General features: G+C 48.0%; 1 protein-coding gene across 13 annotated transcripts in view; it reads left to right on the forward strand.

The window, feature by feature from the left end:
- TJAP1 (tight junction associated protein 1) overlaps window positions 1-24,312 on the forward strand; it is a 39,775-nt gene extending 15,463 nt beyond the window's left edge. For 7 of the 13 annotated variants that reach the window (XM_071739244.1, XM_071739241.1, XM_071739243.1 and 4 more), the window contains 11 exons: window positions 7,512-7,606; window positions 9,108-9,161; window positions 10,947-11,104; window positions 12,269-12,430; window positions 14,111-14,139; window positions 15,270-15,431; window positions 16,031-16,097; window positions 16,574-16,603; window positions 17,823-17,930; window positions 18,621-18,704; window positions 20,346-24,312. In XM_071739244.1, the coding sequence (XP_071595345.1) occupies window positions 10,979-11,104; window positions 12,269-12,430; window positions 14,111-14,139; window positions 15,270-15,431; window positions 16,031-16,097; window positions 16,574-16,603; window positions 17,823-17,930; window positions 18,621-18,704; window positions 20,346-21,662 (2,085 nt within the window). In that variant the 5' untranslated portion in view covers window positions 7,512-7,606; window positions 9,108-9,161; window positions 10,947-10,978 and the 3' untranslated portion in view covers window positions 21,663-24,312. Of the gene's footprint in view, window positions 1-7,511; window positions 7,607-9,107; window positions 9,162-10,946; window positions 11,105-12,268; window positions 12,431-14,110; window positions 14,140-14,520; window positions 14,701-15,269; window positions 15,432-16,030; window positions 16,098-16,573; window positions 16,604-17,822; window positions 17,931-18,620; window positions 18,705-20,345 lie in introns of those variants that run through there. The other 6 variants (XM_071739250.1, XM_071739251.1, XM_071739248.1 and 3 more) reach the window with 5 other exon arrangements.
- Window positions 24,313-24,824: the final 512 nt, after the last annotated feature.

Genomic DNA, 24,824 nt, shown 5'->3' on the forward strand with positions numbered 1-24,824 from the left:
GTGCCTCTGACTGATACATAAGCAGGAGAAAAGGGTATCTGACAGTTGGCTAATGCCAGAGATGGACTGTGTCGTGCAAGCTACAGCTGGACTCCTGGACGTGCTTAACTGTTCAGCTACAGATGCAGCTGCACAATCACCCAACAGTTAAGCCTGTACCATTCTCTGCCTCTCACATATGACCATCTGCTAGGGAAAAGCTAATTAAACCAAAACGATTCTTGCTGGGATTAAGCCCCAGCAGCAGAGAGAATTGAATATAGTACAAATATTGTTCTCCTACTGCTGGTTCAGTGTTGCTGCACTATTTGTACTTATAAAGAAGTGCAGGCTATTCAACAAAATTGCTGTCAGGTAGGTGTTTAGCTCATGCACACTTTCCTTTCCTATCCCAGATCACTGTTGTTTTAGGTGCAAGAAATAGGTCTGTCTTGCTGAATTTTCCTGCAGTTGCTTTCTTAGAACAGCTGAGGCTGTTTGTCTTTAACTCGGGATTTCATGCGAAAGCAACGTACAAAGGTACTTTTTTCTTCCAGTGCCTTAGTTTCTTTACTTATTAAATGAAAATTGTTCCTGCCTTCTCATTGCATTTGTTTATGGTGAGCATGAATCCTAGACTTGATGTGGGGCCATATAGCCTTGTAAATATTAGTAGCTACCAGTGTGAATCTGAGACTCTGGACCAAGCAGTTTATTGAGAAAATGTGCCTGAAGCCATTTGAATGTTGAAACTTAAATCTTGTAAAATAAAAAATGTGGAAGTTTGGTTCCCTTAGCAACTGAACTCTTGTGTGTACCTACAGCCCCTGTTGCCGTGTGATCAGGGCTTCAAAATAGCTCTTTGGAAAAAGTAATAAACTAAATGGACTAAATCAACTCTGGTTCATTTCACGGCTCCTTCTGATACTCAGCAGCAGTGAGTTCATGTTGTTCAGAGTTGGCACAATTTTGTTTCTGAAGGCCAATGGAGGATTTAGTTCTCTGCAAGGGGGTCTGATAGGATTCCTGATATTGTCTTTGCTGAACATGGAAGACTTACACTGAAGACGAAGTTAGTTCTGTGAATGGTAGTTCAGAGACTGCAGTAGAAAGCAGCAATGAGGAGAGAGTAATGGTTGTGTTGCTGAAGTGGATGTGAGGAGGGCTGGAATGAGTTTGTAGACACCTGATTGAAGAAGCAGGTAGAGACAAAAATGAGAATACCGAAAGAATGAAGACAAAAAGTCTTGATATTCATGAGGGAACAGTTCAGATAGTTTTGAATGAGAAATGGGAAAAAACCTCAGTAATTCTGGAATTACTGGAACTTAATTTTGACAAATACATTTCAAGGAGAAACACTGTGGGTACTGAAATGAGAGGTGATTTTAGAGTGTGCATTTGTAGCCTGTGAAGTCTGTGACCTCAGGCTTGTTTTGTGTATGTACTCATCCCCCAGTCAGAAAGAGAACTTCATTTTTTGGTGGGAGAGGGGCAGTAGTAAGACCATGCCTGGGGGCAGTTAGATAACATGCTCTAACTCTGCTCTCCCAGTTTGCTCAGGTAAGCTCTTGGTGAGCCATACCCTTAGGAATGAGCAAGTGGGGAACATTGCCTTCCTGGTGTCTGAACTGCTCCAGGTATGTTGGACATCAGCAAGCAAAAGCTGCGTGGGTGTATGCAAGAGAGGGTACAGCACAAGTATTTATCATCAACCTTCCCCTTTTACCTGGGGACAGTAGAAAAAATGTTAGGCCATGCCAGTCTGAGCATCATTATGATGTTTATTTAACACTGGAGTACTGAAGCTTTCAAGTCATACAAATGTCAGTACTTCTAATACCTTCAAATGCTGTCAAAGTTCAACTCAGCAGTCTGCTACCTTGTGTAGTGTGGTGTTAGCTTGTATTGATTCTGAGAGAAAGATGTCACTCTGGATTTTACTGGAAGAAAAAAGCACCACAGCAAACACAAAACAGTAAAACCTTTGGAAATAGAAAAGGGAAGAAAAGGGTTAACCAATATTGGTCAAGGTTTTGCCATTGCAAGGAAGTTGTGCTAATTTAACTTACTCAGATTAGAAACAGCTGTGATTATATTAGTGCAGCATTCTTGTATAGGCATCCTTAATTTAGTTTGTCTTCCATCTATCTATTTAACTTAAGTTGATTCAATGTAAAGTGCTCTTAAACTGAATTAGGAACATTTACCCAGGAGGGTTATACTGCTTTACATTACGTTCTAAGTCAATTTAATTTAGTACAGTGTATATGTAGACAAGACCTTGGGGAAAAGCTGATTCTTTTTATTACTTGATGAACAATAAGTCATGTTTGGCTGCAGCCATGTGATCATGGAATGAAAGAGCCTGTTGTGGTGCATGTTGGTGGAGGATGGGTGAACTGATCACTGCAAGCCTTTGTACAACTTGGTCATTCTTAGCCATTGTGTTTGATTAAAGTAGATTGCTTCTCCTTATAGATTATGCTTTTTCTTGTCTAGAACAGTTATGAGGCCCCTGAATACTAAACAATGCTGTTTTTAAGGTTCCTCCTCAGCCTGCCAATCGAAGTACCTGCTGACCTGGTTAGCGTGCTGTGTATGCAGCAAAATCAAACAGCACAAAACTTATGCAGATATTTAATGTTTCAAAATAATCAGATGTCTGAGCAGGTTTGAGCTGGACTTTCCTACAGCTAAGCAGAGCCTGAAAGAAATTCCACCTAATTTTGATGCTCTTTCCTGGTCACTTGCCCCCAAGCCATCCCCCAGCATGTGCCTCAGTATATATGCAAACATGTGGTCTAGGAAGAAGTTACTACATAAGAACTGTGGATGTCAGTTCTCTGTCTAGTTGGAAAGGATGAATCTACTCAATACATTTTGCTGTGAATTACTCTTTAAGTGTGTGGTTATAGTGATAGCATTTTAGAACAAAGCTGGCTGTCCTAAGCAGATATTTCACTTCTTGAAATTTGATTTTGCGAGCACCTGCAAGCATCAGGGCTGGACTTAATGCCTCCTCAACATTGCAGATGCTCTGTAGGCTGGGTTACTGTAACAACTTGTCCATCTGTCCTCTGTAAATAATGCTAATAATGTGCTCTGCTCCATTGTCCAGCTGTGTAGCTACTGCATAGTGTGATGGCCATCTGTGCAGTGCTGTGGCTTCTAGACAGCAGGGATGTTTTGGAGAGTGTATTGAGGCAAATGTATAGGTTGTGTTAATGGGGCATTCTGTAGCATTGCTATATTCTCTGCTGAAGGAAGAGCTCAGGTGATATTTGGTCCCTGACACTGAGGAGCTATAGACTGTAGTTTCCCCAGAATTTCTGAAACCAAAGGCTGTTTTGGTTTCAAAAAACCAAACAGAACTGCTGATATTAATTGTTGGGGCTTGTATGAGACCTAGGGAATACTTACAGGGGCTGAGAGTCTACATCTGCTGAGTTGAAGAATTTATGCTGTTTCTATCTGTCCTAGTTAAATGCCTTTTCATTTTCTGCTCCAGAAAGGTTATGTATGATGGGTTTTTTCCCCTTTTCTTCCCCTCCTACACAGCACAGGAGCTGACAGAGATCTGGGAAGGCAGTTCCTACATGTTGATTTTCTACAGAAACGTTCATCCACTCTCTCCCTCACTTCTCTTCAAATGTTTGCTTGTGGTAGCCATTCCCTTGCATGCATTTGAGAAAATTTAAGGCAACAGCTCCTAAATTTCCCTCATGTGATCTACCAGCTTTTTGCCAGATACATGTTGCTGGAGTGTCAAGATACGCTCTTTCTAGCAGGGCACAGACATTTATTTTCAGGAAACTTTTCAGAGTTCTCCCAATCTCCATTAATTGTTTTCTAGTGGCCTGGAATACATCTCTTTGAATATCTGAGAAGCATGCTCCAAAAGTCTTCCCATGGAAGATTTTAAAAGAACACAGGTAAGAAGACAGAGCGGGGAAGGACATGAAACCCAAGGCACTAAGACAAAGAAGCTGTGGAAGTTTGTAGCCTAAACCATCTTGTGAGAGTTGAAAGGATCACTGAACAAACTAAAGAGATCAAGCTGACAGGATCTCTGGACAAACTAAACAGGCTTCTGGTGTGTCAGCATTTCTGGGTGAGAAGCTGTCGTTAGCCCCCTTGTAGCTGTCAGTGCTAAAGGTAACTTGGCAAGTGACCTTTTGCCAAGCTGGCTCTTGTGCAATTTCAGATGTAACCATTAAAGGTGGTTTATGCTTTTATATGCATTGGAAAGCTAGTGTTCATTTCCTGGTCAAAATCTCCCCTGGGTATTTTTATTCTCCATTAACATTCCTTCTGGGGATTGGATTCGGGTCCTTTGCTTCCTGTCCTGTTCCAGTTCAGATGTTAAGCAGCTGTTGCATTCTATTCCAGTTACGTGTTAGTGATGTTAGTGTTTCTTGGGCAATGCTGATCCTGTCCTGGCTTTTATCAAAGAGTTAGGGAAGCTATGCTACTCTTAACACAGCAAAGAGAGTAGATAATAAAATACATGCTTAAGGATAAGGAGTGCAACTGAATTGGTGGGACTGTGATCTTTTTGTTGGGGAAGAAAGGAGTGGGACTGTAAGAAAAGTACAATTCTGATTACTTTTAAGAGACTTCCACAGGGTGCAATGGGTATGACAGACACATAATATGTCTGGTGGTATTTACATTCAACAAGAACTATGTAAGACTGTGGAGTCTAGGGATTGCATTTTCTTTGGATATATGTTAGGTGTTAAGTAGGGCTTGTTACATGGGCCGTTGTTCAACAGCTAGCCTGATCCCTTTTGCCTGATAGCTCTTGGAATTGTTCCCATGCAGGGAACAGAGGTTTGTGTCTAACAGTCAAGGTTAATTGGTATAGAAAAGTAGGAATGAGCAATAATCCTCCTGAAACTCTGTTTTATTCCAAGAGTCACTATAATGATATTGCTCAGATCTGTACTGTGAGCTCTAGTGTACAAGCAGAACTGAGCTATGAGTTTCTGCTCTAGGAGCTATCATCCTCTTATTTTAAGATTAACTTCAAAGTATCTAGCAGCAGAATGGATCTGAATGTACTTTTAACTGAGATGCTTCCTCTGAAAAGCTCTCTCTCATTAAATGTTAATGTGTCCCTTAATAACCTTGCAGTCCTTTTCCATTGTACTCGGCACCAGCAGGCTACAGGTGCTGCTTTTAACTTCATGCAGCTTGTTTGTCCTGGACAAGATCTCTTGATGCAGTTACTGCATCATCTATCTGACTGCTCAGGCTTACTTCAGCAGCTTCTCATGTAGTGTGACTTGAGACATGTGGAGGGTAATGTCTCTTTCTTACCTATAAGCACAGGAAAGCAACTGGACAAGTCTCTCTTGCTTTTGCTTCTTCAGATGCTAGTGAAGAGACATTGTTGCCTCCCAAAGCAGGATGTGCCAATTTGCTGTACTGGGTGTGCATTTGGAGTATAGTTTGGCCCACACAGAGTCAAAATTCTGGGTTAGCTATGGTGGTCAGATCTGTGGCACAGGACAGCAGCAGCATTTTTTTTTTTTTAATGAGGGTATTGCATGTGGAATTTTTTGGAGTACACTGACGCTGTGATAGTGAATGTTTCTGTAATGCTCCATTAGAAACAAATATGACTGTGATTGTGTTATGGAATGTATTTTCTCTGTCACACAAGTTCATCTTTATGAATGAAAAGGAAAGTTAAAGAAATGCTGCTTTTAAGAGGAAAAGGCTGGAGAGATGACATGGTGCCTGAAGTCAGAAACATTCTCTGCAACATAATCACCATATTTCTGTTAAGGAAGGGAGACCGCTGACCCCGAATGCTGGTAAGCAGGCTCTTTCATAAGGTCAGAAAAGGCAACACAAGAGAAAGTGATGATGAGGAAGACCCTGCAAGTCCTGTGCCTCTTTTCAGGGAATGTTCAGCTGCTGCAACAGCAAGCAGGCAGAAACAGTGTGCATCCTAGAAACAAAGCTAAGTATTAGCTACCTCAGGCCTCAACTGACTTGCTGAGTATCAGGAAGACAGTTTTGGGTTTTGTTTTTTTTTCCTTGTTGCTTTCCGTTTTTGTCCAAAGGGTTCTTTTTTGGACCATTTTTATATGCTATGGACCTCTTTTCTTGCTACTGGACACAAAGTGATGCCAACAGGTAGCATGGCTTTGCATGCTTGACAAGTGGTTGTTCTGTGAGGCCTGTACAGAATAGTCTTAAGCAATTCTGTGCTAGATCACATTTGTTCCTACTGTGTGGTAAAGGTTTTGGCTTTCTCAGGTCACTCAGAGAACATTGTGGATTTTACACTGATGGATGCTGTCTGATAAAACCAGCTAGAGTCAAGCATGCATACTGCCTGTGCAGCTGCACAAAGATGCTGTCACTGCACTTCCTCACAGTGAGGAGTAAAGAGGTTGTGTGTGTTTTGTCTTTGCAAGGGAGTGGAGAAATACTCAGCTTTTTGCATTAACATAGCAAACATAACCGCAGGTTTCCACTGCAGTCTTCTGACCCTTTGTGTGCTCATGTCTGTTTGCCTGGAAGATGTGATTGTTGCTGATGTTGATCAGTGTGAGCCCAAGGCTTGTAGCCCTCAACTGTTACAGTGGAGCTGTGACTGTCAGTGGGTTCAGGAATGAGACTGGGGCTACAGTTACTAGCAGGTAGAAGGCAGTAGGATTGGAGCTACTGCAGACAATAGCCTGCTAGGAAGAGGACTCTAAATGTTAAGGAACTTTACTGATGAGAGATGGAAAGGGCAGATAAAAGGAACCTGGAGGTTAAGTTTCCTCTTGTATTACAATGCTAATTAGAATAGCTGAGGAGCTACCTTCTGCTGTAGCTCCAGGCTAAAGCTGAGCTTCTCCAGAGTAGTCAAAATGTGGACTTGACAGCATGTTCCTTCAGAGAAAGGCTTGTGAATAGAGTGGTGAGCAGAATTAGTGCCTTCTTCTATTTCTGGATATTACCTATATACATTTCTGCTTTAGAGCACAATTTCCATCTGTTCTGCAGAGCATATCTGCTCCTCTCTGAATGGAGGTGTGCCGAATTGTGCCACCGCGGGATTCTTTCTCTGTGGTAGCAGAGGATGCTCAGGTATTGTAGGCAAGGAGAGCTTAACTGTGCTGTTCAGTGTAGGGAAGTCTGTAGAACAAAAATGGGTTGGTTTGGCAAGGTGGTTGGAGCAGAATGACAGGCTGGATTCTTGGTGCTGGACAGGAATGCAGGTGGGGAAGCAGTGACCCCTGGAGCCATCACGAGAAAAAGAGCTGCCTTTTGGAGATCAGCTACTGGTCTGCACAAGCTTTCTGCTTGGTGAAGAAATGGTTAAAAGATCTCTGTTTTCTGGGACACGGTGAAGACCAGGAGCTTATTTCACTGCAAGTTCCTGGCATTAAGTAGTAGCCTGATGGTGCAGCAGTTTGCTGTTGACTTGTGCACCTGGCTGTGGGTTGTTCTGTGCGTGTGCCTGGCTGTTTCCATGTGTTGTGTTGATAGGTGACTGACACCAAGTTTCCTTTCTCGTATTTCAGGAGCTGTTGGCCAGATGCTGCTGGATGCTGACAGGAGAAAGCTGATTCGGAGACAAGCGGCCAGAAATGTTTGGACACGTCGGCACTTGGGATCTGTAAGTCCTTGTTTGAGGGAAAGTTGCATGGAGGCACTGTGAGTATTTAAGTGTCTCTGGATATGAGATCATGAGGGTAGGTTTCAAATCCTGGTATTTTTTTCCAGGCAGGTGGCAATGACATGGCAGGTAGCATAGTTGCTGGCTGTGGGATAGGAAGCAGGACAGTGCTGTCTGAGCCTCAGAAACTGTGTGCTGAAATACAGGGAGGCCTTTGGGTTGTTCATTCTGAGCACTTCCAAAAGTGAAACATGCATGGACCCATGAGTGTAGCTATTCCTGGAAGCCTCTGCTTGTCTGCCAGCCCATGTGGCTGGTGGTTTTGCCTTGATGCTGAACCAGCTCCCACTGGGAGTTGGTGAAAAAGCAGATTCAAACTATGCTGGCCTGGTCCTTCCTGGAGGTTCCCAGTCTCCCCCTCTCTCTTTCTCCTCCTGTACTTCACAGTTTGCCCCACAGAGCATTTATGCTGTTGTGAAGCTGTTCTTTCCTGTGTTAGTCAAGACCCAACTATAGCATTGTACTAAGGAAGGAGGGCAGACAGTTTGTTGGGGCAGGGCCAGCACTAGGGCACCTCATTGGTTTGTTTTGGCAAAGCTTGAGTTTGCATAGTCCTCATTGCCTGCCTGTTCAATTCATCTTCTATCTGGCTCTCCCCATGTGTGTACAACTGCTCCACACCCTGTGCTTGTGTCCCACCTACCAGGACTTGGTGCCATTGACGAGGAAAAAGCAGCAGAAGTGTATCAGTCTCTCTTGTGTTAGTGGCAGAGTGATGACCACAGAACTACATTTGTACAGCTGGCTTCCAGGTCAGCCCAGTTATCTTGTAGTGATGGGTACCCTGTGATCTGAACAGAGAGGAAGGTTGTTTCTGAGCTTGTGTTGTATCCCTGGTTGAACAGACACTATTTTACAGGCCTGTTAGCAGCAATGTAGAGCATGGGATACTGCTAGCTGGAAGTCAGAGTAGCTTGCCTTCCTTTCTCATGGAAGTGTGGGTTCATCACAGCTGTAGGCACAAGGATGTCATGTTTTGGCTCAATCAAAAGTCTGATAATTGCCAGCTCATTTGTAGATGAGAAGCATGACTTAAAAGGATGAGTGAGGTAATTTGTTAGCATTACCAATCTTTTGTACTGAAGGGTTCATGGTTAGCATCCCTCTGCAGTAGCAGGGAAGATTAGTTGGGAGGGTCCCATTTCATCGTTTGTTTAGTCCTTCCTGAAACCAAGGTTCCTTTGAAGCTATTGCTTCTTGAATTTTGAGTCTGTGTGTCCCAGTTGTACCTTGGATGTGTCCTTGCCCAGATGCTCTTCCAGCTCTTGCTGGGCTATGTGACTCAACTATCCTAAGCTAATTTCATTTACTTCCAGAAGATCTGTTGTGGGTCGGGGCAGGTACTTGGAGCAAGATAAACATTCCCTATTCCTTACACATTTATGGGGTGAGATTTCAAACTGACTGTTTTCATGGATGCTGAGCTATTTATCTTTTTCAGGGCATCTGAGTGAGTCTCCCTACTTCATGAAGCTTTGAATCTGAGACCAGGCTGGTAAGTGCTCAGGTCCTTGTGGGCTGGGGAAAAGATTGTGATTTCAGGTTGGAATATCTCCATATACATCTCCTGTCCTTAGTCTGGCAGGAATTAACAGGAGAGTCCCTTTCTTCAGTCTCTGTAGATCACCTGCTTGATGGTGAATTGTTGACAAACTGCTTTTGGTCAGGATTTCAGCATTCCACTTTTGAGAAACATCATCTGAGCAAGTCATACCCATCTGTTTTGTTTGGGAATGCAGTGGAATGTTCATTTGGTATGCTGCATGTGATTTTCCTAAAGTATTAGAGGTCTCCTCACCTGCTTGAGTCTTTTTAGGAGAAGGGACCTTGATGGAATGACTATAGAAAGTGTGAGTTTTCCACATTCTGATGTTGGAGCTTTACAGTTTGGTCCTAGGAAGTTGTTCATGTCTCTGGAAAGGCATGAGGAATTGTTGTGAGCTTATGTTTTTAACAGGGTGGAGGAGATGTTCTTGTGAGGTGTAAAGCCTGTTGTAGCTTGGAGCCACTCTGTGCTTGGTGCAGACACCTCACATTTGCCAGTCCTCCCTGGGCACTCAGTCTTAGTGTCAAGAAGATGCAGATAGGCAAGAGTGAGTAAGAATTGGAGAGAATTCTTGGGGCTCCATTTAGACACTTAACATGTAAAACTCCACTGGCCAAAAGACAAAGTAAGTGACATCTGCTAGGACACTGGCCCAGTGGGTACCCATTGACTGCCTTGAAGGTATGTCAGTGGGTGTCAAATGGTCCTGCCTGGAGAAAAGGGGAGAGGACATCTGTGTTGAGGCAGGTCCTGCACATTGAAGTGCTGCAAGTTGGATGCTGAGGATTGCAGAGATGCTAGGCTTAACCAGTATTAGAATCCAACAGGGGAAGAGGAATGAGTAGTGAGTGCTTACCCCAAATACAGGGGGATTATTAATGACTCGTATGTTGTTATTGGGGAAGGTCTGTTACCAAGCTCTGCAGAGACTGCTTTGCATCTCAAAGATGCCATGCGTACAATGAAGTGGTTGAAATCCTGTCTGCTTGCAGGGAAGTCTTCCTGCCCTGCACTGTGGTCCCAAAGTGGCTGAAAGGAAGAAGATGTATACAAGATAGCTACTTTCCTTCTGCCCCAGTTTTGCTCTCGTACTGCTCCTGTACTGACTTCAATGGTATTGCGTTCTAATTTGGTATCACCTGTGCCTTGGGTGCATATTTTGTATTTTCTGGCACAGTGAGCAATTGTACTGGTGTGGTACCTCCTTCTGAGGTCTGCTCCATTGGGGTTCCAGCGTAAGCCAAAACCTTCTAGGTTTGTGCCCTTTATTGGCTGGAATCTCCTCCCACATAGTCCCTGCTGGCAGTGACAGCACATGATCGATAACTCCTGCTCCAGCTGTCACTGCTGCCTGTAAGGCTTGCAGTTTCCATATTGGAAAAGGCCTTTCCTAAAGAGCCTGATCAATATGCTGCTGTGAGGTCTGTTCTCGTTTGCTATATATAATCCTGACACACACAAACTACGTGAGTGAGCGCGTGTAGAGGGGGGGGAGAGGATGTGCCAGCCCTCTGGTCTCGCTGGCTGGGAGAAGGACACAGCTACCTCTTACTTTGCTCCCTCTCCTGCAGCTGCTGCGCAGGACTTGTGGCCACATCCTTTCTCTGCTCTATTATCACTCTGCATGGGGACCTGCTCTGGGACTCCAGGGGAGCTGAATTTCTGCTGGGTCACTTCTAGGGTTCGATGGAGCACCTGTGACTCTGTCTTCTGTGCACTTTCTGCTGTTGGTAGGTAACCTGCTTCCGGACCACGCAGGTGGGAGGATGTCAAGCACAGCTCCATCAAAGAAGCCTTATCGCAAGGCACCCCCGCAGCATCGCGAGATCCGGCATGAGGTGCCCATCATTCGGGATGATCAGGATGGAGTCATCTTGGCTGAGCAGAGTCAGGTAACGGCTTGCCGGGTGGCAAAGGGCTTAAGACCATTGCACCAGCAAACAGGGTTTAGTTGCAGCGAGGCAGGCCAGCTTAAGGAGGCAGAGGGGTTTCAGGTTTGCAACCTGAACTTCTCTTCATCATGGTCCCGGGAATCCAGCAGTGACAAGGAAGTGACAGGGTGCAGAGCAGAGCTGAACATCAAGAGTCAGACTGTCTCGCCAACACTTCCGCGTGGTGGGAAGTTGGGGCAGCGAAGTGGGAAGCGGTGCCCAAACTGCAATCATGGGCACCTCAGCAAATTTGTGAGCCGTAGTATGGAGACAGTTGTGGTGTCTGGAGATGAAAGACACCATCCCACTTGCTCTTTCAAGAGCAAAAGCCTGGAGCGGTCACTTATGTTTAAAGAGCCTCCCGAAGTCCTGACACGAAGGAAGTTTCACGTCTCCTCTACACACCTGCCTCTCAAAGGGATCCTGAAGCAGACCAGCACGACAGACCTGTGCCCAGAGAGCTTACGCAAGTCCCGCTCAGTGGAGACACTTTCCCATGGCCATGGCAGAGGCAAGGACAGTGATCCTCAGGTCTGCCCCAGCCCCAAGGAGAAGCGCTTACAGGAGCCCGGCAGCAGCAATGCCACTGACTCTGCCAAGCGCAGGGAGAAGATCAGAGAGGAAAAACTGCAGTTCTCTAAATTCCTGGATGAGATTACCCAGCGGGTGCTGAGTCCCATCCGCTTGCGCTCACTGGGAGAGACCAGGGGAGCAGAACAAGACCAGAACTCTTCCCGTTGCACCAGAAGCTCATTGTCAGAAGGCTGTGGGGAAGGTCATCTGCAAGGCATCAAAAACAAGTTTGCAGCTGAAAGATCTCCCCAACCAAGCAGAAGAAAAGCAGAAAAGAAACGTGAGGGGCTAGGAAGGGCTTCGTCCCAGAGAAAGTGTGCTGAGGAGGCTGAGAGAGCTTCCAGACTAAGAAAGAAACCCATCCTTGGGAGCAGGGACAGTAAGGAAAAACTCGTTTCCTTGGAGGCAAGGGTTGTAGATCTATGTCAGCATGAGCTGCAGCAGCTGGCAGACCTGGGGCTGGCAGGAGCATCCTCTGGGCAGAAGCACTCACTGTCTTCATGGAAAAACAGTGCAGAGGGCAGAAGGGGTAAAAGCAGTCCCTGTTCACAGCTGTTACAGCCACACCATCCGTGTGCTAAACTTGGGCAGAAGCATGCAGTGGAGACGAACTACCCAGAGGAAGGATCCTTCTCCACCACGTCATGCTGGAGTCTGGAGGAAGGGCCTGCCCCATCTAGATCCTCCCCTTCCTTCAGCCTGGCACTAAATAAGGTAGGTGCCAGGGCCACTGGATCATGGACAGGGGTCTTACAAATACCAAAGCCCCCACCTGGATCTCATCTGGTCTTTAATGCCAGAGGAGAGAGAGAGCATTCCCCCAGACCTCGTGCTGTGGATGCTCCATGTTTGGTATATCTTCCTGGGAGTAACAAGATGTGCTTTGGCCCCAGGATTTCAGGAACAGCTGGTGCTGTTCTCCCTACTGCAGACTTGCCAGATGCATATAAACTGGAGACCCTTCAGTCTGTGGGACATCAGGTATATGCAGGAGGCAGGCAGCTGTGTTGTCAGGAGATGTTGGGCTGCTTCTGGTGCTTTGTGTCTGCCCTGCTCCCGGCTGTCTTGGGGTACTGGATCTTTGTATGATGTCTTTTTCAGGTTCTTGTGAGATTTTTCCTCATTTCTTTAGCCTGCTTTGGGGCCATCACCTTATTTTAATAGGAATCACATTGTCTCCTTTGCCTGGTCACTAACATCTGTGGTGTGTGTATTTGTGGGGCCAGGGGAGGCATTTTTGAGATAACTGCATGAATTCACTGATTGCCATGTGGAGTCAGGATGTAGGAAAAGAATGGGTTGATGCTTTGCCTTTAGGGACAGCAGGATATATACATGTGGTAAGGACCAGTCTTTTACAACGTTATTTGATGAAGGAAGCAGCCCTGTGATGTCTCAGGGCTATGACTAGGGTGGTTTGCCTTCTGTAATACTGCTGGCAGGTCAATAACCACATCCATGTCTGTGGCATGGTCTTTCAGCCCTGACCTGGATATGACACTTAATGGACAGTCTTAAGTGTGGCAGCACTTGAGTATGTGAAGTGCTGCTGGTACCAAGTGCCAGAAATAATCCATGGGCATCTTGGACTTTGAGAATGGTTACACTCTTGGACTTTCACAGAAAATATGTTTGCTTCGAATGCTAATTAAATCTCTCTCAGCAGTGCTGGCAGGCAGCAGCTGTCTCATGGGTTAACACAGATACTGCAAAGGAAGTGAGAATACCTGAGCTGTGTGCTCTTGTCACTGAGCTGTGTCTTCTTGTTCTGCAGATCCCTGCTCCATCCATCTCTGGGGAATCTGCCCAGAACGTTAATTTTTTTCAAAGGCTTTGCTGACCTTTGGTGTTTCCTCTGCTATCCTGGTATAATTACAGTGGCTGGTTTCACAACAGCAGAAGGAAACCCTTTTCACAGCATAATCTGGGTGGTGTGAGTGATAAGACATGTTTTTCAGCTCCCAAATGATTCTTTCATTCTTTTTGTGGGGCTTCAAGTGTGTTGTGATTGCCGTTGTGACAATTCTCAGTGTATGCTGGCCTGTGAGATTCCTCCTACCCTCTAACTTTGGACGTGGAGGAATCTGAAGCACCAGTCAAGGTGATGATGTTATGGGAATTGCTGAGGTTGCACCATGGGAGAGTAAAATTACCTAAAAGGTGTAATAGTTTACAGTCTAGATCTTCTGCAGAACACACTGTCTTGGTACCAGACAACTGAGTGGTATGTGCAGATCCTAGCAGCTCTAAGCTTGTCTAGCATGACAAGCTGTCAGAGCAGATGAGGAAGAGTCATGGGTAGGGTCTAGCAACCAAGACTTTGCCCTTTAGAACAGTGTGAGAGACCAACTCCACCTCTGAAAGAATCTCACAGCTGTTTTCTTCCCTGTGCAGGAACCCTTGACGGATGCAGAAAGGATGAAGTAAGTGTCCTGCTCCCCCTTTAGGCCTGTCATACTGCAACTGTGTGGGTGCTGATTCCTCACATCCTGCTTGTGTGTAGCAAAGCTGGCCACAGAGCCTATGGGCTCCACTTAGGTCTTCCATCTTCTTGGGCCCATGTGGGTAGAGCTTTAGACTGTGCCTTGCCAGCCTCTGCCTTGCATGTCTCTCCTCATGGAGGGGGAGGAACCATTGACCTTCAGTACAGATGCAGGCAGAGGAGTTGATGGGTGTGAAATAAGGTAGAAGATGAAGCCTTCAATGTAAGTGGAGAGAGGAGTGCCATTTTTAACCCTTTTTGGTTTTGCCCCTGTTCTGGTGTAAGCCACCAGAAGCAGTATGCAGAGTATGCTGCTGACTGAGGCTGAGAGCTGAGCCCTTTTCTGTTCATGATGTGGGGCACAGAGAGCTGCTAGGACTGAGGTCTAAGCCATAGTGAGGAGAAGGCTTGCACTGCCAGAGAAAAAGCCATGCTTCTGGGCTTCACCAAGCAATTGAGCACAAAGGAATGTAAAGCAACAGGAAACCCTTCTGACCACCAGGTAAGTCCTGGCTGGGAAAGAGTGGAACAGTTTGTGTTGGAATGGGGTTGACTTAAGAGCTGTGATCACACCTGTAAATATACTCCACCACCTCTGCTTCTGGGCTTAAGGCTGTAAGGAGTCCTCTTTCCACTGTGTATTAAAGGTGTGACAGCTTTTGACCAATTTCAGGGCAGAAGATGATTTTATTCTTTCTGCCTTCAACTGTTCTAACCCAGACTGTGATAAATTATTGAGTAGGTTTAATTCACCATTGAGGCTCACTGGAGCTGCACAGCTCATCTGGCTAGTGGGCTTTATCCAAGCACTGTAACCCGAGATGGATCTGGGAGCCATGGCTGGGCAGCTGACATGTGCTTCTTTCCCCTGCTCCAGGAGAGTCCGAGTCTCCCTCTCCCAAGAGAAATGCATCTCCTGCTGCATGTGCTGTGGTCTCCTGCTAGTTCAGTTCTTGACTTCCTGGGGCCTCTGTGTGGGGTCTTGGGCCCTTGACTGGGGCAGTGTCCTGGGGGTGCTGGTGTGGAGTACCCCTCATGCACTCAATGGTACTTTGTTCTTGTGGGCTCCAGGCTGCTGCAGCACGAGAATGAAGAGCTGCGCCGAAGGCTGACATATGTGACTAACAAAATGGAGGCTATGGAAAGGGAGCTGGAGTCAGGGCAGGACTACCTGGAGATGGAGCTGGGCCAGAACCGCGAGGAACTGGAGAAATTCAAGGACAAATTCCGTAGGTATGAAAAAGAAAATGAGGGATAGAGTTAGACAGATCCCTCCCACCAAGAACACCCTCAGCTTCTGTGAGCAGGCTGTGTTCTGTTGTGTAAATCAAAGGCATTCTGCATCCACAGGAAGGTGCACCCCCAGACTGTAGGGGAATTAAAGGCTCTGCAGCCAGAGTACAGTGTGGGAATGCTTGCTAGCATTAGGGGCTGGCAACAACAAAGAATTCTTCATCTAATGGATGTGAGGCAGGATCCAGCTTGGATGTGTTACCCCACGTGTGCAAAAAGGAGCCACTGAGGACTTTACCTGGAAAGTACCTCAGTTAAATATCAGTGCCAGTCACTTACACAGGACATAGCTCAGAGGAGTCCTCCAAAGTCATTCACACCCTCCCCTGCAAAATCCTTTCCGCCAGGCAACCTCATCCTGCCTCCAGTAACTTGGGGTCTGAAGGCTGTTATGTGGCAGAGGTGAGGTATTGTTAATGTCTTGTTGTCTTAGTACCAGTTTCTGGAGTTGTGGAGCTAGTGGTTTGTTTGGCAGCTATGAAGGTGACTTGAATAGGTGCCTGAGATTCATTCCCACATACACAATCTTGTTTCTGTAGGTTGCAGAACAGCTACACTGCTTCCCAGAGAACCAACCAAGACCTTGAGGAGAAGCTGCATGCCCTGGTAAGTGCCCTATTAAGTTACTACAGAGAGGAAGTGCAAGAGCCCCGTGTGTTAGGAGCAGATGGGAGAAGGGGCCCCAGCTTTACTCAGCGGATATGACAGTGGGTGAGGGGTGAAATTTTGGTCATGACCATCTACTCATTCTGGCTGGTGTAATGAGCTGTTTTCTTGATTTACTGAGCCTTTACTTGGTCATGCACATGAGCTTTGGTTCCCCACAACATAATTGCATGGTGTTCCGTCATGTTGCTTCAGTCCCCCTCAAAATGCCAGGGATGTGTCAGCCAGCCTTGGGGTGGTGATCCTGGGAGGATGGGGGCAGTCAGATCAGGGCTGACGTGCGTATATGTCTGTTGTGTGCATTCATAACTCTCATGGCTGTTTCTTTTCTCTCCCTCCCCCTCTCTCTCTCTCTCTCTCTCTCTTTCTCCTCCCCACGCTGCCGCTGGCACACGCTGGGCGCACTCACCTCTCAGGCCTCTCTCAGCCAAAGCTGGATTTTTGCAGTTGCGTCTTTTCGTTTGTGTGTTTTTCTTTTTCCTCTTTACGTGTCTCGGCCTGTTGGTTTCATTGTCAGTCCCACATACACCATCCCAGATGGAGGGGCCCCAGCCCTCGTCCAGCCAAGGGCTCACCTGGTATCCAGCAGCTGCCCGCAGATGCAGCAGGTCCTAGCTTGCAGTGCTCCATCTTAAGAGTGTTTGACTCTGAGCCAGCTGGAGCATGGTGTGTTGGGAAGTGGTGCCCATAATCTGTGGCACTGCACAAGATGTGGATGGCTGTGAGCCTTGTTTGCTCCCTTTCCTTCCCCTCCTTGGCTATAAGCAGGCAAGTCAAACAGCTTGGGATGCTGATTGCCTCCATGTAGCCAGGGTGAGATTTCTTTGATTCTAGCACTTAAATTTCTTGGGTCAATATTCATTGTGCCCAAAGAGACATGGGAAGCATTGTGTCACTGTGCTGTACCCGTGATGCACAGCTGGGCCCTGGTAGTCACAGCCTCAGAGCACCCTGTGTGTGTTGGAAGAATTTATTGAGAAGGGGATGGTTGGTCTGGTCTGAGCTGTAGCACCTCTCTGCTCTTACACCTGGGTCTCTATCAGTGCTGTTTCTGAACCGTTAGGGAGTCTAAAGAGGCAAGGTTGCCTGCTCTAGGGAAGGCATCAACTGAGCTCCAGATGAAGCTACACAGGCCCTTTTTCTTGCTAGATCAAGGCTTAAACTCTCCCAAAATGATGTCCCCTCCATGCAAAAAAAAACAAAAAACCAAAAACCAAACAAACCCCAAATCTTTTGTCCATTCAGCATTGACTGGTGGATCTTTATGAGCAATATTGTTGTTCTGTTGCCCCAGAGAAGAGGGCTGGGTATCAAGCTCAGATGCTTTGTTGCCAGTGGCATTATGGGATTGATTACTCAGAACCACTAACTTTTCAGCTGGCACTATGTTAACCAGGGCAGACAGGAAACGTGGTTGTGCTGCAAGAGATACTGTGTTAAGGAAGTTCAGTCTCAGCCTGGTGTCTCTAACTAGCAGAGTGGCTGGCTCTGTTTGGGCTTTGGAATCTCCCCCTTGGTGAAGAGCTGTGTTGTCCCCTGTGTCTGTCTGTCTGGAAGTTTTTGCATCCCAGCTGAACATGTCATTGTGCTATGCTTGGGCTGAGGTGGGTGGTGAAACCGGGTTCTGTGCAGGGGAGATTTACACCTGGTGTTCTTGCATCCCAGATTAAAAAGGCAGAGATGGACCGCAAGACACTGGACTGGGAGATCGTAGAGCTCACTAATAAATTGCTGGATGCCAAAACCACCATCAATAAACTGGAGGAACTCAATGTAAGTGCCAGTCTGCAAGTGGCTTGTGGAGTGTGTGAGATGGGGGCTTTTCCTCTTGTTCAGTCATTAGTGTAAAGGAGCCTGTGAGTTACTTCAGGGTGTATGAAGATGTGGGAGCTGTATGCAATAGTGGGGACAGACGACGAGAAAAGGGTCTGAGGGGTTGAGCAAGTAAGAACTGATCTTCATTTGATGTACTTGCTCTTTTGAACTTAGAGTTTGACCCAAGTCCAGGCTGCAACAATCTGAGTCATTTACTGTAGAGTTGGGAGGGAGCTGATGTTTTTTCTACACCATTAGTACAGAAATCCCTGGATCTGGTGGTTGTTACTATTAACTGCTCCTAACTCCTCTCAGTCTGTCTGTCTGCAAGATGCCTGACATCAGGCAGTATATTCAAGGCATGCCTGAGAGCTGTGGGATGGCATAGCAAACCTGGTGGAACTTACAGAGATTATTAACATCCTCACAGGGAGAGGGGGGGTTGCTCTCAGAGTATATGCCTGGAGCAAGAGCTGGAACTGAAAGGGACAACTTTGCTGAACTGTATGAAAATACACAGGGTTGTAGAGAGGAGGGATTAGGTGCCCTCATGAGTGGTTTATTAGGTGCAGCACCTAGTCAGGTGGCACCTTTTTGGATAACAGGGCCAGTATGACACTGTTGCACATCTGTGCCCTTTTTTTGCAGGAACGCTATCGACAGGACTGTAACCTTGCAGTACAGCTGCTCAAGTGTAACAAGTCCCACTTCAGGAACCACAAGTTTGCTGATGTGAGTAGCAGTTGTGCTGAACTGAGGAAGAAGGGCTCATCATCACTGCCTTCATTTTGCTTCTTTTCAGGGCTCTCATTCTTCAGCCTCAGAGGTGTGGGGAGGTTCATTTTCTCAGTCCCACTGAGAAGGCAGCAGAGAGCCTCTGCCAGCTCCTCTTTCACATAAGCTCCATTTCACAGCTCAGCCAGGAGCTGTTATTAGAAGCACAATAACCTTGAATTTGATAGCCTACTGTGTGCCTGCTGGGACCTGGCAGGAGGACATACCCTTGGCCACATGGAAGGTCCGCACTGCCCAATAAGGAGTCAAGCACCAGTAGTATGGCCCTGCTTCACTTCTTGCACTGAAGAGAAAGGTGGGAGGTAGCATTCAGGGTGTTTTTTAGGCTTTCTGAAAGGGGTCCCAATTCATACTCCCCCTTTATGGGGCCTGTTCAGTTCATCCTGTCCTCCATAGGAGCAAAGGTGGAGTTTAGGCTTCTCACATTAGTAGCATCACTTCTTTGGTTGGAAGTGTAGTTCAGGCCCTTACCCCAGCTCTGTCTTTGCTATACCCCTTGTCTTTATTCTTGCTTTTGTTCCTCTCAGCAAAACCACATGCTTGTCTTTTTTAATTTAGCAGGTGACCAAAATGTCACCCTCCCCCATTGTGTCTCAAATTAGCACTGTTGAGGTCCATGTATCAGTTACTGCTGGGGTAACCTTGACTTCTCTCCCAGCTGTCTCCCATCCCTGGAGCTTTGAATTCTGCCCCCCAGTGCACCACATCCCATGTGGTCACCACTGGAGGGGGATTGGTGCTGAGCAGCTGTGCAGTCTGCCTCACAGCAGCCTCTTGTCATGCAGTGTGCCCTGTGTCCTCAGTATTGGACTCAGTTTCCTTCTGACTGTGATGGCACAGACCTTCCTGTCCCACCGAGTGCCTTGTTGAGCTCTGCTCTCCAGTTCATACTGTGCATGGGTGTGGTGACCAAGGTGAGGGCATCTTGGCACAGGGTGATGAGAAGAGCAGTAGTGCCCATTTGCAGAACAAGGAGCAGTCTGTACACCTTGTTGAGACCCCAGTCCTGCAGCTTTGGTAATAAGTGCCATGTTTGCTTTTCTGAAACTGAGACAGTGAGGAAGTGGGATGAGGTGGTAGGGTTGGTGGGAACAAGGGAAGGCATCGATTCTGGTTTGCTGTCAGGCTGCCAGGGCAGCATGGCTGCAATTACCACATTCAGGGAGAACTGTGATCTCAGCACTGGGGGCTGTTGAGTCACTTCAGTGCAACCACTGGCAGATTTTCCACAGATCAATAGACCCTTTCCTAGCATGCGCTGGCTGGACCTTGTCTGTGTACTCACAGGCGTGGAGGACTGAGTCTGTGCACTGTCTTGTCTTGTCTTCTTTTCACAAAAGGGTCCTGTGAACCATAGCCTAGACTGTGACTGGTATCACAGCTTGAGAACCTTGTTAGTCCCTCATGGGACAAGTTTTCTTTGGAAATAGAGACCTTTCTCAAGACAAGGTGGGTGTGTGTTAGGGTCAAGATAAGGAGTACAAAGTACGCATAAAGGTTGGTTGGAAAAGGCAGACTGTTTGGAAATCTATGGCCTGTGTGGCACCCCCCTTCTAATGTGCTTTTCCTTCTCTCCAGCTTCCCTATGAGCTGCAGGACATGGTCAATAAGCATTTGCACAGCACTCAGGAGTCCACAGGCCCCAGTCAAGAGGTAGCCCACACCTTGGCTCCATCTGATGTTGTGCCCACCTCTGTCATTGCCAGAGTCTTGGAGAAACCAGAATCTCTGGTTCTGAATTCAGCCAAGTCTAGCAGCGGCAGCTGTCCTATGGCTGAGGATGTCTTTGTGCACGTGGACATGAGTGGAGCCCCTCCTGATGCCTGCAACAGCACAAGGCAGGTGGGCAAAGAGGGAGGAGATGCAGGGAAACAGCAGAATGGTGGCTGCAAGCCACAGAGCAGTGTGGAAAGCATGCCAGAGGAGGTGCCTGCCTTTGAGAAGCTAAGTCCGTACCCTACACCCTCACCTCCCCATCCTATGTACCCTGGGCGCAAAGTGATTGAGTTCTCTGAGGACAAGGTGAGGATCCCAAAGAATAGCCCCCTGCCCAACTGCACGTACGCTACACGCCAGGCCATCTCCCTCAGCCTGGTACAGAGCGAAGATGAGAGCTGCGACAGGCAGCGGACGCTCCCCAACAGCCCCGCTTCAGAAGGGCGCCGTTCAGCCTCCAGCTGTTCCTGTCAGCAGTCCCCCAAAGCAGCCAGAGCTCATGGCTCTTCCCAGAGCAGCCCGTTCAGCAGCCCTCCCCAAATTCCTAGCGCCTTTGCCAGCTCTGCCAGTTCTGAGGAGGATCTATTGGCCAACTGGCAGCGTATGTTTGTGGAAAAGGCACCCCCCACCTCGGAGCAGGTCCTGATGAACCGCACAGCTTTCAGCCGTGACACAGCCCCGGAGCTCCAGAAGAGGTTCAGCCGCTCCATGCAGGAGCTGGGTAGGGCAGCCTCAATCTACTCGGATGGGGAGGAGTCTGCACAGAGCTGCAGCTGGACCGTGAGCCGGGACTCGAGTGTGGACACTGACAGCACCGAGTCCAGAGCCCGCAGGAGTCATTTCTCCTCAGACTATGGTACAGATTTCTCCCAGGATGAAACCCAGAAGCTGTTGCAGGAAAGTGTTGGAGGCACTGCTGAGCCTGGAAGCCCCTCACAAGAGAAGCACAAGGACTATGTTGACCTTGGCTTGCCTGAGAGCCCATCTGAGGAGAGAGAAACATTGCTCCAGGGAGGCAAGGAGACCAACCAAGGAGGTGCCCAAGAGGAAAGTGGAGAAGGTAGAGTCAAGCCTCCCATCAGTCGGCCTCACCGCAGCCCCAAGAGGATGGGGGTCCACCACTTACATCGCAAGGACAGTCTGACACAAGCCCAGGAGCAGGGCAACCTTCTCAGCTGAGGCAGGGAAAGATGCTGCAGAGCCGTGGGGATACCTCCATCTCACCAACTTCTGAGGGAGAAACCTCCCTTAGTACCCTCTTCCCAGAGGGGGCTCTGCTCTGAAATTTTCTATTTATTCTCTTTTGCTACCTAGAAGAGCTGGGGTCCCTCTCCCTGGCACCTCAGACCCACAGTACCAGCACACACAGTGTGCAGAAGCACACTCACTGCCCCAGCACACTCACAGCTCTCTTCACAGCCTCACACTTGTGCCTGTACCGGAGCTCGTTTTTGGTACCCCTCATCCTGGTGCCTGTGCCTCTTTATGCTCACATCTTCCTTCCTCCTTCCCACTCAGGTACCTGAGGCCCTGGGTGCTCTCATGCTGGATTTCTCTGGTCTCTTTTAACCTGTGCCAACAGGACAGAGTGCCTGTGTGGTGGTGTCTGATTCCCTGGGGGCCCCCAGGGGCCATGAGTGGGGCATGAGGACTTTCCCAATGGATGGTTCTGTGTCCCCTGGGGATGTGCCAGGATTGCTGGTGTCTCATTTTCTTTCTGGGTTTTGTTTTCCTCAGCTGCCCTCTGGGTGGTTCTCCAGAATCTGCCTCTGCAGGTCCCCATCACTTGGCCTCTGCGTTGGGTTCAGCACCGGCCCCCAGATATGGGTGCTGTGGCAGGGGCACGGGTGCGTGGCTGCTGGGGTGGTTGGGGAGGCACTGCCTGTGAGGTGTTGGGGTTAGTGTGTGTGTGTCTCCTCCCTCACACCTCTTCCTCCTGCTCTCTGTGCTGTTGTTTTGTTTGAACGGTGCTGGTGCTTTGCTCTTGGGTGGGCTTCTTTCTTCTTTCCAAGCCTTTGGTTTTGGGGTGTATTGTTTTTTCTTTATCCCCACCCTGCATAAACAGACGCAGCCGTTGGCAGCCGGTCTGATGCCTGTGTTGAGGGTGTGTTGAGGAGGCTCAGCTCCCAGAGCTGCACTTCCCTCTGATCCTTGCTTCCAGCCTGCAGAAATCCCTCCAGACTCAAGAACATGGTCTCACCCTGGGTCAGCAAAGTGTGAAGGATGCTACTGGGCATTTCTGGGCAGGGCTGGATGCAGGGCCAGTGGGGATGGGAGGGCAGCGTGCTGAGGAGAAACACTACCTCACAGTTTGGCAGCAGCCCTTTGTTGGGGTGTCCTTGAGTGCCCCTTTCTCTGAGGGGATCCAGGCTGGCTCTGGTGCCTCTCCAGAGCCTCCCCTTATGGGTAGGGCCTCTCTGCCTGTTTTTCCTTGTATAGCGTGACATTGTGTGACTTTTCCTCTCAGTCTTTTGTGCTCAGTGTCTTGTTGGGGGGAGGGAAGGGAAGAGGTCTGTAGGTGTAGGGTTGAGGTTTTTTGAGGGCTTAAAAAGCCTAGGCATCCTCTTTTAATTTTGTCCTGTGTCCTTGTCTGCCTGGTGTTTCTTGACTCTCCTAGGAGTAAGAGGCAGAGAATAGCCTGGTTCCCTGTGCTGTAGCCCCTCAGATCCTGCTGTCCTCAGCCTGCCGTCTGATTTTTGAGTTGGGTTTGTGTTGTTCTCCCACCCTACTCAATGAGGGCACTTCACCGGGCTGTAGGAGACCAAACCTCTGTCCTGGAGGGAGCTCCTGTTCATATGCTTACAGCAAGATGTGCAGCCAAGAGCTGTCTGGGGGCCCTGCTCCCCTCCCCAAACCCCTGTTTCTGCAAAGGGCATGCAGCTTGCAGCTGAGGCCAGCCAGGGCTTCAGCTTGAGCCTGGAGGCTACAGAGCCTGTGAAAGGGAGCTGCAGGCCTCTGGTGGCTGTGGGTTAGTTCGGCTGCCTTGGTTAGAGCTGCTGCCTACATGCTCGCCTTGTTTCCACCTCAAACAGATGTGAAGCTGGATGCCACCTGGTGGGGAGGTGGGAGGCAGTATTTCACTACAGTGTTTCACTTGATACCTTTGCTAACAGACTGGTGCTGAGAGTGGGAGCTTCCTCTGAGCCTGCAGGGTTGTGGGGTCCTTTTGCTCTCATCAGCTTCTCTACTGCTGCACTTTTTTCAGTTCTTCTGCAGTGTTGCTGAGGCCTTGAACCTGCAGTGGCTGCCAGCTCCTGTCTCTCGGACATTACTTGGGTTTGGATGCTCACTGAATGAGCTCCTCAGGCTCTGAGGCTGCTGGTGGCCTGCCTGTGGAACAGCACGGCCACTTGGGCAATGGGGGAGTCATTGCCCCTCAGGGTTCAGCCCCCTCTCCCTTAAATCCTGGCATGCTGGTAAGGAGACAAAACCTGCTCTTCCTAAAGCAGCTGGTGCTGATGGTGCTGGGCAGATCCAGCTTCCCTCTGCTTCACCTCAAGGTAGACTTGAAAGTGAAACTGGAGAAATGGAGGGGTGGCAAAGGGGTGCTCAGTGCCTCACCAGACACTTTTGCTTCATAGAATTAGGCTTCTGGCAGAGGCTGAGGGGGAGCAGTGGCCTCAAGAGGAGCAGAGTCCTCTCTTGGCAGGCATGGTGCGTGCCCTCTGCACTCCTGCTCACATCCAGCAGTATTGGCTCTGGGGCCTTGAACTGATCCCATTTTCAGTGTCCCAACTCCAGACTGTTAATCTGTAACTAATGTCGTTTTTTTCTGAAATTTTCAAACTGATGTATATTTTAAGACCAGAAATAAACTATTTTAAAAGTAGGTGGTGATGGCTATAGTGTTTTCTCTGTTGGTTAAGTCCTGGACCAGACTGATCCTGAGCAAGAGAAGGAGCAGAGCCTCTTAAGACACAGTGTCCCAAGCTTGCATAAATACAGAAATAGGTCTCCCGGGGAGTGCAATCCCTTTACCTGTAAGCTTTCCAGGAGGTTGTGAAATCTCTGTGTGTCCTCAGTGCCCACTTTAGCAACAGTCTGGTTCAAGGTGTTTGTGCAAATCAAGTTATCTGCATTGGGGAAGGGGTGCAGTCCCAGGCAAGAAGTGATGCATGGGACAGAAGTGTTTTACTTTTGTAATTGTATCCAAGCTCTTGAAGCTGCTCTCTGGGTCAGAATTATACTATTGGCTCAAAGGAGCCTGCAGGCCAGAATCCATTGTTCATGGCAGCACTTGTGGCACTTTTGAATTGGAAGTTGACTATGGCTTTAAAAAAGGGCAGATTAACTGGGTAGCTTTGAGAAACACTGAAAAACAATGTGGGCAATTTTTACATT

The sequence above is a fragment of the Heliangelus exortis genome, chromosome 3, assembly GCF_036169615.1.
Source record: "Heliangelus exortis chromosome 3, bHelExo1.hap1, whole genome shotgun sequence".
NCBI lineage: Eukaryota > Metazoa > Chordata > Aves > Apodiformes > Trochilidae > Heliangelus > Heliangelus exortis.